The sequence below is a fragment of the Parasteatoda tepidariorum genome, chromosome X1, assembly GCF_043381705.1.
Source record: "Parasteatoda tepidariorum isolate YZ-2023 chromosome X1, CAS_Ptep_4.0, whole genome shotgun sequence".
Classification (NCBI taxonomy): domain Eukaryota; kingdom Metazoa; phylum Arthropoda; class Arachnida; order Araneae; family Theridiidae; genus Parasteatoda; species Parasteatoda tepidariorum.
The window spans coordinates 70,571,668-70,590,350 of NC_092214.1; the positions used below are offsets into that span (position 1 = coordinate 70,571,668).

An 18,683-nucleotide genomic window follows, 5' to 3' on the forward strand; every position below is an offset into this window, starting at 1 on the left:
TATTGACAATAGATAAACCTCATTTATCATTTTTATCACAAAATTATTTTATTTATTACATATTTATATACTTTTAGTGAATTCTATCATTTAATAATAATCATTTAATAACAACAATATTTGTTGTTAAAAATGCATATAACATTCAAATTTGAAGTAATAAAATAATAATCTTTGTAACCGTTCATTTATCGATGAAATAAAATTGGGCTGTGATGTGTATATATATATGTATATGTGTGTATATATATATGTATATGTGTGTATATATATATGTATATGTGTGTATATATATATGTATATGTGTGTATATGTATATATATGTATATGTTTATATATGTATATGTATATATATATGTATATATATGTATATATATATGTGTATATATATGTGTATATATATGTATATATATATGGTCAACTTCTTTAAGTTATCCAGTATAATTTTACCTTGCGCACATCCATTTCGCGCCTATCCTTGGTAACTAACAAATCAAATGCACTTCAGCAATGCAGTAAAGACGGCACTTTAAAACAAAACTCCTCTAGTTGCGCTCAATTTGCGCTTTTGTTTGCATATTTTGCAATCTGGCAATTTTGTTATGCAATCTGGCATTCGTGAAAAATTTCCCGTTCATGTAAGTACATTTGAATTTGCTACTCGCTTTATAGATGAAACTTATGTTTCATTTATGTTTTAATGTTTTTTCTTTTATTTTATTTTCTGTTTTTGCGTGTTATTTTTACTTATTGTGTTCTATTTTATTTGTTGTAATTTTTGTAAAAATTTTTTTTGAGTGCACTTCACACTATTGTGTTAATATATTTTGCTTTGGCTATATTGATACAATATCAGAAAGCACTCTTTTTTGCGGATATAATCGTGTGAGCTGATGAAAAGATTATATCTTTTATTTTCCGGATTTTTTAAAAACATTTTATCCTTTTTTTTTTACCAGTTATGTTTTATTTTTTTTCTTCCCCTCTCCCCTTTTTTTCCATATGACTGTAATTTTCGTTTGTTTTATCTCTTCATTTTGAACATATATATATAAAGAAAATGCTAGCTTGTTAACTTTTTGGTTGGAACAAAAAAAAATTCTTTTCATTTTTTTGCTTGAAAAATTAGCAATTCTTGAGAATAAAGATTAAATTTTATTGGTATGAATTAGGTTCCTCTTTTTTATTTTTAATTTTTCAACCAATATGCATTAATTTTTTTTCAAAGTCACTCTTAGAATTTGTTATTTTAAAAACAATGATGTATTTTTTTTGTTGTAAAATTTAGGCTGGAAAACGTCAATGGAAGTGGTTTGATGAGCGTAGTGGTAGATGGAATATCTATACTCTTTCTAACAATAAATTAATTGATGATGCTTATAGAAATGGAGAAACACATTTAAGGTTTACAGCTGGGCGAAGGAATTATACTGTTCAACTCACTACAATGGTTCAGGTATTTCTTAAACTTTGCTTATTGGAGTAGGATGTTGTTCATGTATATATATATTTAAAATTTTCCCTTTTTGTATCTTTTCTGAGGGTAGAGAGGCATCTTAGATATGTTATGGTTCACTTGTGTCGTTTTCTGTAGGTATTCGTGAACTGTTTCTTGGGCAAAAATATATTTTTATTATGTAATATCCCATAAAAATGTCTTATTCTTCTCATGAAGAAAACTTTGTTGTAAAATCTTTTTTTCATTTTAATTCTTTTTTCTAAAGGTGGTGACTAGATGTAGTAGCTCACGATGTGCCTTAACAAAAGTTAAATAAAATGCTCTTACACCTAGGAAATTAGAAGAGATTCTGAATTTACAATGTTAACAGATAATAAAAATCAAAATAATCTGTGGAGAGATTTTTAAAAAAATCCTTTTTGAACATTTTTGCGCACGAAGTATGATATTTTGGAAAACGCGTTGTTTTATATCAATAGAAAGGAAAAAATGATATAATAATAATTTTTCAGTTGCAATTCTATTCAACTTTTATTATTTCAACATTTTATTGCTGATAAAATCTGAAAATGTAACATAATTTAGTTATATTTACATCAATTTAAACATGTAAAGCATTATATCTACAAACAGCGCTCAAAAGGTGTTCAGGATAATCCGGGTGATTTGCAGCAACCTTAAGATTTGCAGCAACCTTTCATTTCCCAGGAAGACTTTAAGAAATCAAAATATGGATTCCATTGCCTGCTCCCAAAAAAATGCTAACCCGTCACCGTTTTTGTCACAGAACTGTTCAATGTGAAAAAAAACTGCATGAACCTTTGGTGTATCACTGACACCTAAAACCATGTAGCTCTTTTTGAAAGCTTATATACATGCTTTGTAATTTTGGTCAAGATTATTTCCAAAGCATGCAGAAACCACGTTTTTGAAGTCTTCAAATACTTTAACATACTTCAGTATTGCTAGATTTTTAAACTGGCGCAAAAGGTCTACTTTATCCAAAAGTGTTTTGCATGCATTTCCTTTAAACCCAGAACATCCTCGTCTGATTTCTGGCTGAACGTGACAAGCTTTTGCCCATGTCAGTGATTCATTTTCACACTTTTTCAACATACGCGTGAAAACAGTGTTAAGAACAACACTAGGCATAGGGTGTAATTGTGGCGGTGGAATAATGTCTAGGAATGTTTTGCCTCCTGCAGTTGTAATTAGCGGTGGATGAATGCAATTGAAATAATCTTTCGCTTTGTTTTTTGAACCTTTTCCTTCAGTCAGCCAACTTGTATAATAAGATGAAAAATTTTTGAGGGATCTCAATTCGCCACAGCTGCTTAGCTAATCTTTCTTGACATAACAATAAGTGCATAGGTATGCGCTTATTGTTAACTGTTAGACAAATAGAGGCTAATAGGTATGAGGTTCGATTTTCGCTCGTCGATCTCATGCATTCAACCTTCGCCGGTGACGTCATGCTCTGCGAGGATCGGCCAGTTTATTTTCATTTGCTGTTGGTCGTTCTTGCGTGGATCATGACGTCACCCGTTATCTGTATTTAAGCTTCTGTTGAAGCAGATCATTTGGGTATTCTTTCTTTTCTTTTCGTTACTCTGTTCGTGAAATTTTTCATTACTAATGTTTTTAAGTAAACTCATTTCTTCAGAAACTTCGTTTCTCTTTTTGAGTTGACATACTGATATGATATTCTGAGAGAATCTCGGATGTCACTAACTTAAAATCGGTCGCAATTGTGCTGTGGCAAGGACTTATATTCAAAGCTGAAATGAGTTGATCTACATTCTTATAATTTTCTTGTGTACTCGGAACGGCTGCTAGAATAAATAGTCGTTTAACTCCAGAATCCTTAAATTTCCTTGCAGCTAACCCCTCATCATACTTAGCTCGCTTACCGCTGCACTGGAAGTCCAATTCATTTGATTGTGCAGAAAGACATATTTTTAAAAATCCACCTCCTTCATCAATACCAATTTTTAAGTGAACATCCTGTACATCTCGTTTATTTTTCACATGCTGAACAAAAGCAGGAACATCTTTGCAGTAAACTCCAAGCGCAGGAGCATCCAAGACTTCATAGCCTTTTATACAAACAAAAGAAAATTCCTAAAAATCAAAATAATTGTCGACAGAATGTGCTGTGATATTAAGTTTTGTTTTTAATCCTGGTTCAATTGCTTTTCTACTTTGTGTACACACACGAATGGAAGCTGCCATTTTTAAAGTTGCACGATCACTGAAATTCAAATCGCTTTTGATTTTCAACATATCATCCACAGATAATGTAGAGTTTGTTGTGGAATTTTTTTTTTCATTATTGCCTACTGCGATTTGAAGTGGTTTCCCGTGGATTTGCGACCACCGCAAAACTGAAGGCTCCTGATCACCCTTGGAATCTTTTAGTTTTCCTTTAATCACACGTGACATAATTTGATCCTCCGCTTTTAAAGGTGCACCTGATACAAAATTTGAAAGATTTATTACTCCAGATTTCAAACCACATTTATGTGGTTTGCCTTTTCCAATCTCACTGAAGCACACGTCGCACCATATTATCACAGACAGTTGTTTAGACTGGTGTAAAATAATAAATAAAAACAATAAAATGTGTAATTTAAGAACAAGCTAACAAAGGAAATATTTTTTGCATCGAAAACTGACCTGAAACGTTTTTTGCAACTTTGCCACAAATTTTAGCGGGTATTTCACGTGCAATTTCACAAATTTTGCAATCACATCTTGATCGCGTAGCCTGCGCAGGCTTAAAAATAGACAAATCTGGAGATTTTAATTTTTTTCTCAGTCTTCGCTTTAAATACTTTTCTTCTACACATACAACACAGCGGCCGGCAATCTACGCTCATCATCATAGTTGTCAACGTTATTTTTCATGTCAATTTTGAACTAATTCTCTAAAATATACATTTGTTTTTGTTTTCGAAAACACAGGAAACATACTTTACCCCGATTTTGATCGTGAGTCAAAGCTTTAGAAATCTTTCACTGAACAATTATACACGTTTTAACAGTTTTTTAGATACCAAACAATTGATTGATAATTCGCTCTGCGACACAAGGTTAAACTTGTTTTGTTAGATTTAATTTCCCAGTACTTGTGTCGCTAAAGTCGATTTTAAGTTTTTATTATTTTTGTTTTTTAAACAATGGCTTATCGACTATAATTAACAATTAATGAGCTTCTAATAATTATAAATTTATTATAAACGGTTATTATGAATATTTATTACAAATATATATAAATTTTTTCTAATTATAAGTATGAAATGATTCTAGCATTTTTGATATATCGTACTTTGTGAGCAAAAATGTTCAAAGTGGATTTTTTTTAAAAATCTCTCCACAGATTATTTTAATTTTACGATTTTTATTAGCTAAGAACATTGTAAATTCAGAATATCTTCTAATTTTCTAGATGTAAGAGCATTTTATTTAATTTTAGTTAAGGCACACCTTGAGCTACCACACATTTGGGACAGTTAGCTTATTGGTTAAGACAAAATTTCTGAACAATTAATATAATGTGTACAATAAATTAAATTCATAATTCATCATAATGATCATTAAATTTTAAATATTTATATAATGTATGCAAATAAAAAGTATGTATGTGAGCTACTCAATAAAATTCGTAATATATATAGCATAATTTTCAATATATGATTTCAAATATAGCAAGATCCTCTTGGACCTATAAGCTTTTTCTGGACATTATGCAAAAATCAAGAATATCTATTTTATATGGAAAAAATTAATCTAAAATTGTAAGGGACATTTTATGCAATTCAGCATTTTGAAGCTGTAGGTAATTATCAGAAATGTTATTTATAATTGTTGTAACTTATAACCAAACAACTTTAGCAAGGAAAAAGTATTTGGAAAAGTGAACAACTAAAAAATGATTATAGAAACACAGTTTGAATCTGCAACCATGGCTATTTGGTTTATCATACTTTTCAAAACTTAGACCAAGAATTTTTAGAAATTTTCAAAAGTTACAGGAGGGTTGGGATTATGACTGGATCCGTTAAATTTGTAAAACTTAAGCAATATCATCTACTAAATTATGTTTCTGTTTGTCGAGCATTTGCAATTAATTGCAAAATTGAAGAACAGACAAAATATATAAATACATAGAATAGATTAAAATAAAACTCCTAAAAAAAATTCTAAATTAAACACATAAAAACGATAATATAAAAAAAATATTTTTAGTGAGATTTTCTTTCACTTCTTATTTTTTGTCATAAAACAGCTAGTTAGCAAAGTTAAACGTGTTAGCTTCAGAATTTCTTTAGCTCTTGCTGTTAGTCTGTTTTACTCAGCCTTTTTGCAAAGTTGAGTGGATGATTATGTATATCGATACTGGTAAGTTGAAGGCTTGAGAGGGAGAAAGCAAAAGTTGTAAAGAAAGAATGAGCAGGGTTTTAAATGCGTTTCTATTTCTGAGCAAAGATAAACTTATATGGCTGGGTAGTCCAAAAAGGAAGTTGAAAGTTATCTACAAAGATAGTCTCTTATTTTTTTGTATTTGCTCATAATGGGTTGTAAGTTACATGGGTTATAGTTAGTGCTCATCATTGAATTTTGGGTAAATTTTTAAAGCAAACTCTCAGTTTATACATGGATAGACTTGTCTTTGATTTTCCATAAATTACAGATTTGTGTAGTAAAAAACAAATTATCTGAAATTCGACTAACAAGAAAGCTCGAGTTGCAATTTTTTTTAAAAATTAGTAAAAAACGAAAAAAAAAGATTTATTTTAATGATAGACTTTTGATTGTTAGGTAGAGAAAATATTAAATGTACCCAAAGTTTTAAAAAAAAACTGTTCTGCATCATCATCAAACAAAGTGTGTTATATAATTGATAAAAATGGTAATAAAGAATTATGACTCAAAAAGCTTTCTAAATTTCTTGTATGCAAGTTTTTTTAAAGCTATAATCCAGTCTCTTTCTTTTAACTCTATTTTTACAGAAATTTATCGCACAAATTATTCTCTTTAATGAGTAGTGAAAGATTTATTACCATGTGCAGTACTTTTCCTGAAAATAGGGTCATTATAAACCAAATCAATTGCCGCGCATGCCTAATCAATTATTTACTGTATTATTGTCAAGAGTGACATTTGCAGAGCAAGAAAACATTAATATAATGTTTTTGTTAAAATATTGGCATTTAAGCTTTTATGGTAGGTCAAACTTTGTTCTTTTGGGCTTATGTTTCCATACTGATGTTTTGAATATTTCAGCTATGATTTAATAAATGACTAATATAAAAATAATAGTTATTTCCGCTGTGCTGTAAGAATGTGTTGATCATAAAAGTGTTAAGGGATTGAGAAAACATGATCTTTATTACAGTGAAGTTATAAAGTGATTGTCTTTGTCACAAACTAAAATTAAAGATTTATTGGGAAATAAAACAGATAAAGTATCTAAGTTGATGATTAAATTGAAGATTTTTAATAAATAGAAAGAAATAGTGAAAACTTTACTTTTTAATATAAATAATTACATTTGTACTGTAATTTTTTATCACTGCTAAATATTGTGTTAATTGTTTCCAGATTAATGAAGAAACTGGTAACTGGCGTCCAATAATGTTAACAACTGATTTTAAAGAAGAACAGTTAAAAACAGATAAACCTAAAGCTGATGCTAAAGATAAAAAAGATGAAGCAGAAGAAGATTCTGATTTGGTTTCAGATAGCGGCAGTGTACAAAGTCTTGACATGTCATATTTGCATCCAGTACCTGTTCACATGAAAGTTATTAAAAGGTTGAAATCTAATCAATGCAGAAATCTTGTGAGGTATATATATCTACATATTTTTAAAAATCTTGTTGTCTTCAAGTTCTTGCTTCTGGATGTTGTATCTTGAGATTTTGATTCAAATATTGCTTAAAAATTTTAATTTCTAAAATTTATTTGTCAAGCTTATCAAATATTTAATTTATTTAGGAAATGCTTGTAATTTATTTTATGAGGTATAGTGAAGTTAAGTATTATTTGTGATGGATAATTGGTAATTTATTATTACAATATATGTTTAATAGGAAGGCAAAATAATTATTAACTTTGAATTCTGAACTTCGGTGAGACCTAGTTATTTAATCAATGATACAGTAAAATACAGTCTTGCTTTTTAGTTTCCTTTCAAGTGAGAGGTTAGAAGCTGACTATTTCTAACATTAAAAGAAAATAATTTTACCTTGCAACAGTTTACAATGAGCTTAAAGTGGATAAGACAGAATTATCCAGTTTTTCTGTTACTAAAAGCATGTATTAAAAAAGTACTAAAAAAAGTGTATTTTGTTTAAAGTTTAGAGCTAGTAACTTTTCTGTTTTCACATTTTTTTCCAAAGTTACTTTTTTTAAATATGATTCTTTATTAGTTGTAACGTGATTGTTTTATTAATTTTTAAATTAAATCTGTTACAGCTACTTTTATTAAAGCTGTTTAATTGCATTAGAAGCAATCTAATGTATGCAGAGTCTCCAACTACTGCGGATCAAGGATGATTGTATTCCAGGTTTTTCGTATTGTACTTACAGGTCTAAAATGTAAGAGCAAGGCATATGATTTTTCTGGGAATATTGCGGAATTTCGAGTTTTTCAAGATCATTGTTTCTCGGACTTTCGCTAATCAAAAACGTCTTATTCCGACAAAATTTTCACTGAATTCCGCCATCTCAAATTCAAATTTAGAAATTTTCACTACTTTCTGTTAATGAGATGCTTACATGCACACAATTCTTTCGATTAACAATTTTACAATTCTACAATTAAATCAATTTTGCTATTGGTATTAACGAATTTTTTCTTATTTATACATTTTCAAAGTTGAATATTGTGATTTTGTATTCACACCTTTGTAATATCAAACATCGATTTTCGTTTGGGGATTTATAAAGGACAATGTTCACAGGACGATCGTGTCGAACACTGATGACCTAAGAGCCAGAATTACAACCGCAATAGCCTCTGTGAATGCCGACATGTTTGCCGCTACCTGGCGTGAAATTGACTATCGACTTGATATTCTCCATGCGACGAAGGGGGCACACGNTATGCTGCGATTACGCGGAAAATTGTAAATTATGCGGATAATTGTGAATTATGCGGGTTTCCGCATCTTCCGCATCTTCGCATAATTTATAGGGCCCTATTTATGAGTTATTAAACATCCAAATGGATGTGGGACTTTATAAACATCCCATATATCTTTCAGTAAATTATGTCATATACGAAACATACATGATATATAAATTAATATCTTGATATGAATTTATATTATAAAATTAATTATAATTATATGGTTAATTTTTTTGTATACAAGTTTCAGGGTTTTTCACTTTGTGTCACAGTTACCCCTGGCAGATTCTCCATAGATTCCTGCCAAATTTCACCTATCACTATAAACTACGGGGATTATGATCCATTTTACAACAAAGTTTAATTTTGATAGTTTTTTGGTCATTGTGTTATGGTTTTTCTAAGTCCAATATATTTAATGCAATATTGTGAAATGCGATATTTCAAATGTAAAATATTAGTTTTGACGTGCTAGATTCACATAAAATCAGTCGTAAATCCTTGCTTTTCATTCGTCTATCGGTTGCTATTTATTGTTTTTTGAGAAATTTCCCAAAGGTTTATCGAATTCCAATGTGCTTGATATGGGGCGTTATTTACGCCTATAGTTATCACTTTTCATGCGACTATTTCATTATAAGTATGTGATGAAAGTATCAAAGAGTAAGAAAAGTATGATTTTTTTCATGGTGTTGAGTGTAGTTATTTACTTCTGATTTATTTGTAATTTAATTAATCAATCATGCTTTTATATTCTGATTTTAAAATGTTTGCTTTTAGATTTTGTGTAATGCTGATGAAAGTACCCTTGGAACCAGACACTCTTCATGCTATAATGAGACTCTGTTTAAGATTAACCAGAAAGCACTGTAATGCTATTATGTTTGCCACAATGGATGGACCCAAAACTTTATTATCTCTAACTCAACCTTATGCGTTTGTTGGATTTACTTCAATAACTGCTTTGCTCTTTCGTCACATATTAGAAGACTCTCACACTTTGACATACACAATGGAAAAGGTATACATTAACTCTTATAATATTTTAATTTCGTATGCAATAATTTTAAATATATATAATAGGAAATATTCATGCTCCTTTAATGCATATGTTTTATGCCTTCCAACTATTTTGAAATTTTCTTAGTTGCTAGGAAAACTTGTAAAATAATGAGTTCTGGATTTTAAGTATAAACTACAGATTGAACCAAAATTGTCGTAAATACTGACTTTTCTATACCCTCATCCATCATGTTTTTGTGCAAGCAACTTTTAATGGAAGTAAGGAAGAAGTTTCTTTCCTCCTGTTGTGATTGTGTAGCGGAATTAACGCCATGACTAACTAATGGTGCTTGCTTAATGATGCCAGTAGGATTATTTGTTTCACATTTCTCCTTCTAGGTATTTGATTCATATTTCTTTTTTGTGGAAAATGAAATGAGGTAAATGAGATTTTTATTTGTTTCAGAACTTTTAACTCCAATTTTCATAAGTCTTGAGTGTTCATGCTTATTTACATCTGAGCATTTTATTGGTTATATGTAAATTGCTATGAATTGTTATTTGAAACATCCGCATTAAGTTGCCAAAGTAGAAAAGCATGGAGAGAAAACAATCAGAAATTTAAAGAGGGGTATTCAAATTGATGCATAGTGCTTGGAGGTGATAGAACTGAATATTCTGTTGTGCATCATGAACAGTATGGCTATAGATAATATTTATAATTAAAACTGTTATTTGTATGCAATATATTAAGACTAACTATTCGAGTTGAAGTTAGAATTAAAATACTTTTGAATTAGACTTAGAGGTTATGCAGCTCCGAAGAGCAGGGCGCATCAACCAGAGGTCTGTTGCTTTTGAATTATCTGAGAATTTAATAACTGTTGAATTTTTCAAATATTTGCTTTCTAATTTTCCGTGATCAGATTTTTCTGCCTCTTTATTTTTTCACCAAAAATCATCTTTATTTTATTTTATTTTTTTGTTTATTTTTTTTTTTTTAACAAAAATTCAATTTTCCACAGAAAAATTACATTTTTCTGCTTTTTTTGAAAGGTTTATTTAATAAACTACTGCTGAAAAAATATTGTAAAGCAATGTCAATTTTTTACTGCATTGTCACAATTCATGTATGATAGCGAGATGCTCAAATTTAAAATTCACATGTCTATATAACATTGTTTAAAAACATCAGAATTTGAGAAAAGCTATGTATAAATAGACAAAGATTGATAGCTGTTTAAAAAAAAGATGAGAAAACTGTGGATTTACGATGAAATCGGCACAAACTGGCACATCAAAAAATCACAATGCAAATGCACACTCTCAACCATAATTCCAAATTTGAGTTTCATAATAGTAAGGCATTGTAATTTGTGAAATCGCGTAGATTTGCAAGAGAAGTCGCTGTATTTTTTTCTTAATATATTGGAATACTTAAAAGGCAAGAGAACAGTAATTTTTTAATATTGTTTATTTTAGTCAATGTTAATCATTATTAAACAGTAATATTTTTAAAATGTTCAGTTTTTAGGAGAATACTCAACTAAGTTTCTAACCTTTTATGTTTGCATTATGTAGTTTTCAATGTAGTTTCCTCAATGTTATTCATTCAAATAATGTATTCTGGTTACCATATAGAATTAAATTGCTTACTTTCATTTTAAATTTGAATGTTAGTTATTAAATAATATTGACAAATAAAATTTGTCACCTGGGTCTTTTATTTATCATAAAGTTTTTTAAAAAACAAAATGCATTTATATTCACGAAGCAGCTACTAGATACCTTTGACTTTCGACCACCATGAATAATTTTTGATCTAATCATTTGATTTTCATTCTCAATCTTAATGATTCAAGAGGGTGGTTTTAAATATTCTAATTAATTTGTGCAGATGATATTTTAAGTTACAGAATCGGATACAAAAACTTTCTTTGAATGAACATAATTTTTTTTCTCTACGGATTTGAATTTCTGACCCTCAAAATAAAGATGGTATCCACTATCTGGGAAATTAGTTCTCAACATTTTGCTAATAATCCTGGCTTTTCCAGCTCGGATTATTCATTTTTATTTTTCAAAATTTAAGATGAAATCAATTTTCAATTTTAATATGCATACTATATTTATTTTGCAAAATTCTGTCTTAGATAAGATGCTTTATTTTTAATCCTATTAATAGGTTATAAGATCTGCTACAGTAAGTGGGCCATCATCTTTACTAGTATCTAAAGAAATGCACTATGTGTTTAGAGTTTTGGGGCCAGCTGCTTGTAGAGATCCTGATATTTTTACTTCTGTTGCATCTAGTACTCTAAGATTAGCAACTTTGCCCCTTTCAAAACGAGGTAATTTTTTAAAAATGTTATATTTAATGAAATAATTATTGAATTATGTTAACGTTAGTGTCTTTTGAATATTTTAGCAGTATTTGTTCAAATTAGTCGTAAAAAATTACACAAAAGAAATAAATGTTTTGTTTCTTTCCTTATTAGTTTACTTTTTTGTTAAATTTTTTTTCATGTCAATCATTTTTTCCCCTGCAATTCTAAATATTAACTATTAACTTATGAAGGTAACATGCTCAGTTTAAAGAAAAGAATGTACATATTCTCTTGCTATATTTATAAATGTGAGTACATTAAACCACCAGAATTATAAACATTGCTTAACAGTAATTGAATGCTCTTAATTTTTTGATACTTGACTCTGTCTAATAGTATTTTTAATTTTTCAAACATGGTAATTTAATATTTAAAACAACTTTTCCCAGTGTAAGAAATAAGTCTTAGGGAACATCTCCATAAATTTATCTCTACTATTGAAAATTATCTACTTTAAATGCTTTATTCCCCCCTCTTTAAATATAAGTCAGATATATGCAAATAGAAAATAAAATCAATAATTTGAACCACTATTAAACACTGCTTTTGTAAAAATCAAGTATTATCTTTGATTTAGAGTTTGATTATCCAAATTCTTATATTTGAATTTTCTGATTTATATTAAGTTTCTTTTTTATATTTTAGTCCTTACTTTTTTATTCTGCTTATTCTTGTAAACATGGATTGTATGACCCTAGCATAATTTCTCCAGTACAAGTTGTCGATTGAAAGAACTCCCCTCACCACAAAGTCTGGGATTGTCTGTTGCTATTTAAACAAGAAATATCACATTTCAATGATAGAAATTTCTCTCCGATCCTAACCAAAACCTGTCTTAACCCACTGACGGTTCTGCACGTAAAAAGTTGCATTTTAAACTGCAGTCTTCTCTGCGTAGCAAAACCGGTTTTTCCATGTTAATGGATAGGGGAATAGTGTATAGGGGAGAAACATTCTCCCAATTTTGCCCATTTCCTTAACCGCCAGTGGGTTAAATATTAGACAAACGCCCCGATTTGAAATACTTAAACCTGGTAACCATAGTCACCACCACTGCTCCAGGTGAATGACAAGGTGAGTTCTTTCGATAGACAGAATACAGTATTTCAGGGTGGCCACCCACCTGGAAAACCTTGAAAACCTGGAATTATCAGGGAATTTTTTTATACTAGAAAAAACTNGTAGAAGCCTTTGATCTCTATGCAGACTATGGGACTGTGCAATTTTTGAAAGGCAAAGATTATGGTGGTTGTGGAAGACGGGGTTAGGATATTTCCTTCGGTTTTTAAATTCTGTCCGTGGGTTTGTTCACAATGTTTCAAGATAGTTCGCAATTGAGAGTGGTAATTTTTTTCTATTTTGACAAAATGAGTCAATATGTTTTTGTATTTTTAACTTTATTAAATTCTCTAAAAATTAGTTGGTTATAATTTAATAACGATGGATTTTATATTTCACTCTTTTTCTGAAAGCTTTTGAACTCAAAGAAATCTGTAAATTATTTTTTCTCAGCAAACCAACAAATCACGCATTTTCCCCCATCACTAACAGCAATGTTTGTCGACAAATTGTTACAATTCTTGCATTAATGCGAATTTTTTCTATTTCATTTTAACCTTTTATAACATATTTTAATTTTAAACAAAAAAGGCTCCTTTGTTGGTCAATATATGATTTTTGATTCAAAATTTTGTGCCAAAACATTAAAAAATAAATAAAAAATCTTGAAAATTGTCAAAATAAATTATTTTTTTCAAGATGATATGTTAAAAAAAATAACATTTTGAATAAAATATTTTATAATATAGACACTTTTCTTGTACACATCCTATACTTTATAAGAAAAAAGAAGCAAAAACCTGTAAATTTTAAAAGTTTTATCTGGAAAACCTGGAAAAATCAGGGAAATTTGAAATCTGATTTGAGTGGCCACCCTGTATTTTCCTTTCTTTCTATTTTTCTTCTTTTTTTTGTCAATTGTAGTTTAACTCTGCTTAATTTCTTGAGTGTGTAATTTAGTTTGTTTGTGGCAGTATATAAAAAAGGAGCTTGATCTTGTGGCTCTAAACGTTTTATTTTCCAACAAATAAAATTTTAGTTTTATAGCTAATAATTGAGCAGAACAGAAAACTCTTCGCTGTCACTAGTGAAATTCAATAATAGTTTCTAAAAAATATTTGCCTTTAAGCAGATTTTTTTAAAAATTTAGATTTTCACTGTATTTTTCATATTTTAGATGATGATGATTCTAGATTTGGAAACAGTTCTGTCCAAATGTTAAAGTCTTGTCCTGCTAAATCGCCATCTAGTCAGACTGAATATATGTATGATGCAGAAGTAGCAAACAATCTTATATATGACCTTTTAAATGCTTTAATTGCTAAGCCAGTTGAAGTACCTGAAGATGGTAAAAATTTCTTTATTTTAAAGTTTAACCTTTTAACTAATTTATAATATCTTTTAATGTCAAGTGTCCGTGGCTGGGAACTTTTTGTTTAAATTTTTAGAAGTGTGATAAAAATGGGATTATTATTATTGTAATGCAATGCAGATTATAGCCATATGTTCTTAAGGCTAATGTAATCTCAAGCAGATTGTAATATTTTTCTATATTTATATTAATTACTAAATTATTTTTACATAATTTCTTTGCAGACACAAGCTCTTCAGAGTCAGCAGCTGAAACATTAACAGCTTCAACTGAACAACAATCACCAGCTCGAGAGAATGCAGCTAATGATCTTCTTCCTAATGATGAAGATGATGGTTTGGTAAGATCCTGGGTATATTTGGAACATTCTTACTATTCAATTTGAGTGTTCTACATTATTAAATAATATATATTAGCAGGTTACGTAATCCATAATAATCAATATTCATGTATTAAGTAAAATTTTCACAAAGGCTTTCCTTTTTTATAATTTATTTTTTATAGAAATATCTGAAATTTTATTATTCGTGAAAGTTGCTCTAAAAGAAACTGTGGTGACTTGTTTTAAATAGAAATATCAAAATGAGTATTGTTAAAAGTAAAGCCCTAGAAGTTATATGAAACTATTATAATTTTAAATTTTAAGTGTGCAGGTATGGCAAGACTTAAACTAAAACAGAAAAAACCCTATTTAACAAAACTTAATCCTTGAAATTTTCTTTTAAAAATTTGACTGTACCAGGATACAACTCCTTCACAGTCTACTAAACTCAGCACAGAGAGCACTTGCTTTTCTTTTCTTTAAAGTTCTAAAAATCTTTCTGACACTACCGCTGAATTTTTGATTAAGTCCAGGTCAGAACACTTTTTTAAAAAGCAGCATGCTCGAATTTTATTGTTAGTTCTCAATTGCTGCTATATTTTTGAAGTTTGTCTCTATGAATATTTAAGTTGGACATTTGTTCTGTATCAGTAGCTATAGTAGTTTTCATGAAGCTTAATGCTAGTTGACAAACCTTCTGTCCTTTATTGAGCATAGTCAGAGATGAGTTGTTCAAAGGATTCTTAGAATCGAAAAAAGTTCAGTAGCATGGGAAGAAAACCTTAAAGATAATTTATCTGGTAAATCAAGATTTTTTTTCTGAAAAATAATAATTATGTAAATGTTAGGTGATTTTGTGAACAATTGCAAATTATCGATGTTATCCTCCTTTTTGCAAATTTGTAGAGCTCTAATTATAAACTGATGAGTTTTTTTTCTTTTTGGCAAAATTTTGCTTGTTTAATTTTTCCAGAATAGTAAAATTTGCTTTAAGAAACTAAATAATTTTTTAAAGCTTAATAAATCTATTCTACTTAAAAAAGCCAACATTTAAATCAAATATTTTTTTTTATAAGAAAATTATTTGATTTATACCCAGGCTGTAAAATCTTTGATGGTGTAGTAATAATAGTGTTTTATCCAACTTTTCTATGATTGTTTTGTGCAGGCATGATTCACTGAGTTTTGCATGAAAGTTTGACAATAGCCTGAACTAGTGTTATAATTTTAAAAAAAATTATTATTATTTTTTTTTTTTGATTTAGAGAATTGTGAAGACAAAATATTTTTAAGGAACTCTTTTGCGATACTTGCATAATTGAAGAAAAATATGCGAATCTAGTAAATTTTTCAGGAAAAATCTTGATATTTTATGATGTTTCTTTTTTTTAAAAGTAATTTATGACTTTTTTCTTCATTAAAACGCATAAAATGAACTTATATGGAAATAAATTTTTTAAGAAACCTTTTGATATTTTTAATATTTTTTTGAAGACGGAACTTCTGAATATTTTTTTTCAACCTAAGAAGAAAAAAAAAAGCTAGGCCTAAGGCTCATTTTCATTTTTAAGTATGTGCATAAGAATTTATTTTGTAAAATATTCAAAAATTTTTTAAATTGAGTTTTGCGCATAAGATATTTAGATTTCTGCTTTCAGCTATTTCGGTTTTCACAAACTCATTCCTGTATAAGGTATTTAATAATTTCATTTGTAGTTAATTATAACTAAATAGAAGCATAGTACATATTCATCTAAAATTTTATCCTGAAGGATTGATATCAGGATTTGTTCACTTTTTCCTTATAAATTTATCTTCATGATAATAAAACAAAATTTATTGACCTGAATTCATTTGTAATAAATTGAAAGTATAGCATCTTAATTAAATAGAATTTGGTATTTAATTTAAAAAACCTAATTTTATGCTTTTTAGAAACTTATTTGAATAACTTTTGAATTGTATGGATGTAACTTGCTGATATTCTTATTTTTGCTTTTTCAAGTCTTTTATTCTTTTTGTATGTTTTTCAGATTAAAATATTTAGTGTATTTTTTGCATATATTTATGTATATTAAGTTTATAAAGCGATTCTGCTTGCACGCTATACTGTAACAAATATGCCTTAAATTGTAGGTTAACATAAAAATAAAGTTATGACACTAAATTTCTGCAGCAGAAAAAAATTAGACCAGTACCACCCATTTGTTTTGACCCGTGCAAAATTAACATATCTTTAAAACAGAATTTTTTTATTTATTTATAACCATCAGAAGAATAAAATAATTTTGTGAGTATTAAACTATGTTGTTGCGTTTTCTCTGTACCGGTGTTTGTTAGTTGTATACGACTAAAAGTCCTGATTCTTTAAATGCAGCTTATTTCTTGTTTGTATATCAGTAGATGGATTTCCCATGAATGCACATATTTATTAGATAAAGAGGGATAGACTAAATTACTTTCTTAATATCACAGATAATTTTTCTTTTTACTTAAAAATCTTAGACTTTCTCTTTTTCTTTAATTTTAAAGCAATTATTTAAATTGCAAACTTAATTTATTTCATACAAATTTTTGTAATTTAATAAGATTTATGATTTTAATCCTTAAATTTCTTTAAAAAAAACATATTAAAAAAATTTAAACCTGAGCTATTTGCTCTTCATGTGTATCTTTAAAATGATAATCTGTACTTATTTTTTTTTAATTAAGACCTCCGATAAAAAAAAAAAAAAAAAACCAGAAATTTTAAACTACTGGTTCTTGCAGGCCCATAGTTTCCAAAATCTGGGGGCATCACTGAATAAATTCAGACTGTTACAAAAACGATTAATTTTCTTAAATTAATATGCATACCACCTTATATTGTGTCAAATGATATTATTCTAAAGTTGACCTGAAAATTTTAAACAATTATTAAGATTTACAGTCAGCTCAAACACATCTTAGTTTGTCTTTTTACACATATTTTTAATTAAATATATAAATTTATAAAAAAAAATGCTAATTTAATTTTTTTACTCTAACTTTCTCATTGTATTTCTAAATTATAATGAATTATAAGTAGTATTTATTATAGTGTAAATGATCCCATTATTTGGAATCTAAGGAACGGAAATGGTTCTGGGTCACTAAGACTTAGACTTAGAGGTTGGGCAGCTCCAAAGAGCAGGGCACATCGACCAGAGGTCTATTGTACCCAAACCTTAAATCATGATTAGCAAGAAAGCCCCTATAGCTGAAATAAAATTATGCCAACACCTTACATGAACGTCCTGCAGTTCCCAGGTATTAATGAAGTGCTGCCCCAAATTCACAAATTTTTTGAGCAGAATAGACCTCACGATCACAAAGTATATGACATGATGTCTCTTCTTCAAGATGACAACCTTGACAAAGAGAATTAGATTCAATTCCCATTATGTAATAGGTGTCTCCTGAGGACGCAGTGTCCAGTAAGAAGACCAATGATCTTCCTGAAACTGTTTCTATTAAGCTTTAAAAGCTCTTTTTGACATACACTAGGACAGTCACGATTCAGCTCCTTGGCTTATCTCTGACTGTCAGCGACGCGCCATTGCTCATAGGCAATTTTGCTATACGGCTTGAATTTAGATGGATCACTAAAGAATATCAGTTCTAAATCATTAACAATATTTATTTTCTATGCTAGAAAATTATTCTTTTCAAAATAACTTGAGAAAACAGCAATAAAAATGTTTTCCTTATTTCTCATATTCTGGAAGGCCAACTGCAACCAATTGGCTGTGCATTAGGTAAATTAAAATTTCTGAGGATTTGAAAAAAAGAAAGAACTGCTGGCCGTAAATGTGATTTTTCAAGAAATTCAAATATCATACTATTTGACAATTTTCTTTAAATTGTGAATGCAGTAATTGAATGAAATGTGCTTTGTGCTCTTTTTTGAAAATTACTGTTATAGTTTAT

At 28.8% G+C, this 18,683-nt stretch overlaps 1 protein-coding gene across 1 annotated transcript in view; it reads left to right on the plus strand.

Moving 5' to 3' along the window:
* Positions 1 to 18,683, plus strand: part of LOC107455455 (HECT, UBA and WWE domain containing E3 ubiquitin protein ligase 1) — a gene marked incomplete in the record, with an annotated part of 276,027 nt that overhangs the window by 101,461 nt on the left and 155,883 nt on the right. The window contains 6 exon segments of the mRNA XM_071187934.1: positions 1,289 to 1,456; positions 7,064 to 7,308; positions 9,374 to 9,614; positions 11,781 to 11,946; positions 14,219 to 14,389; positions 14,638 to 14,753. Of these exon segments, the coding sequence (XP_071044035.1) occupies positions 1,289 to 1,456; positions 7,064 to 7,308; positions 9,374 to 9,614; positions 11,781 to 11,946; positions 14,219 to 14,389; positions 14,638 to 14,753 (1,107 nt within the window).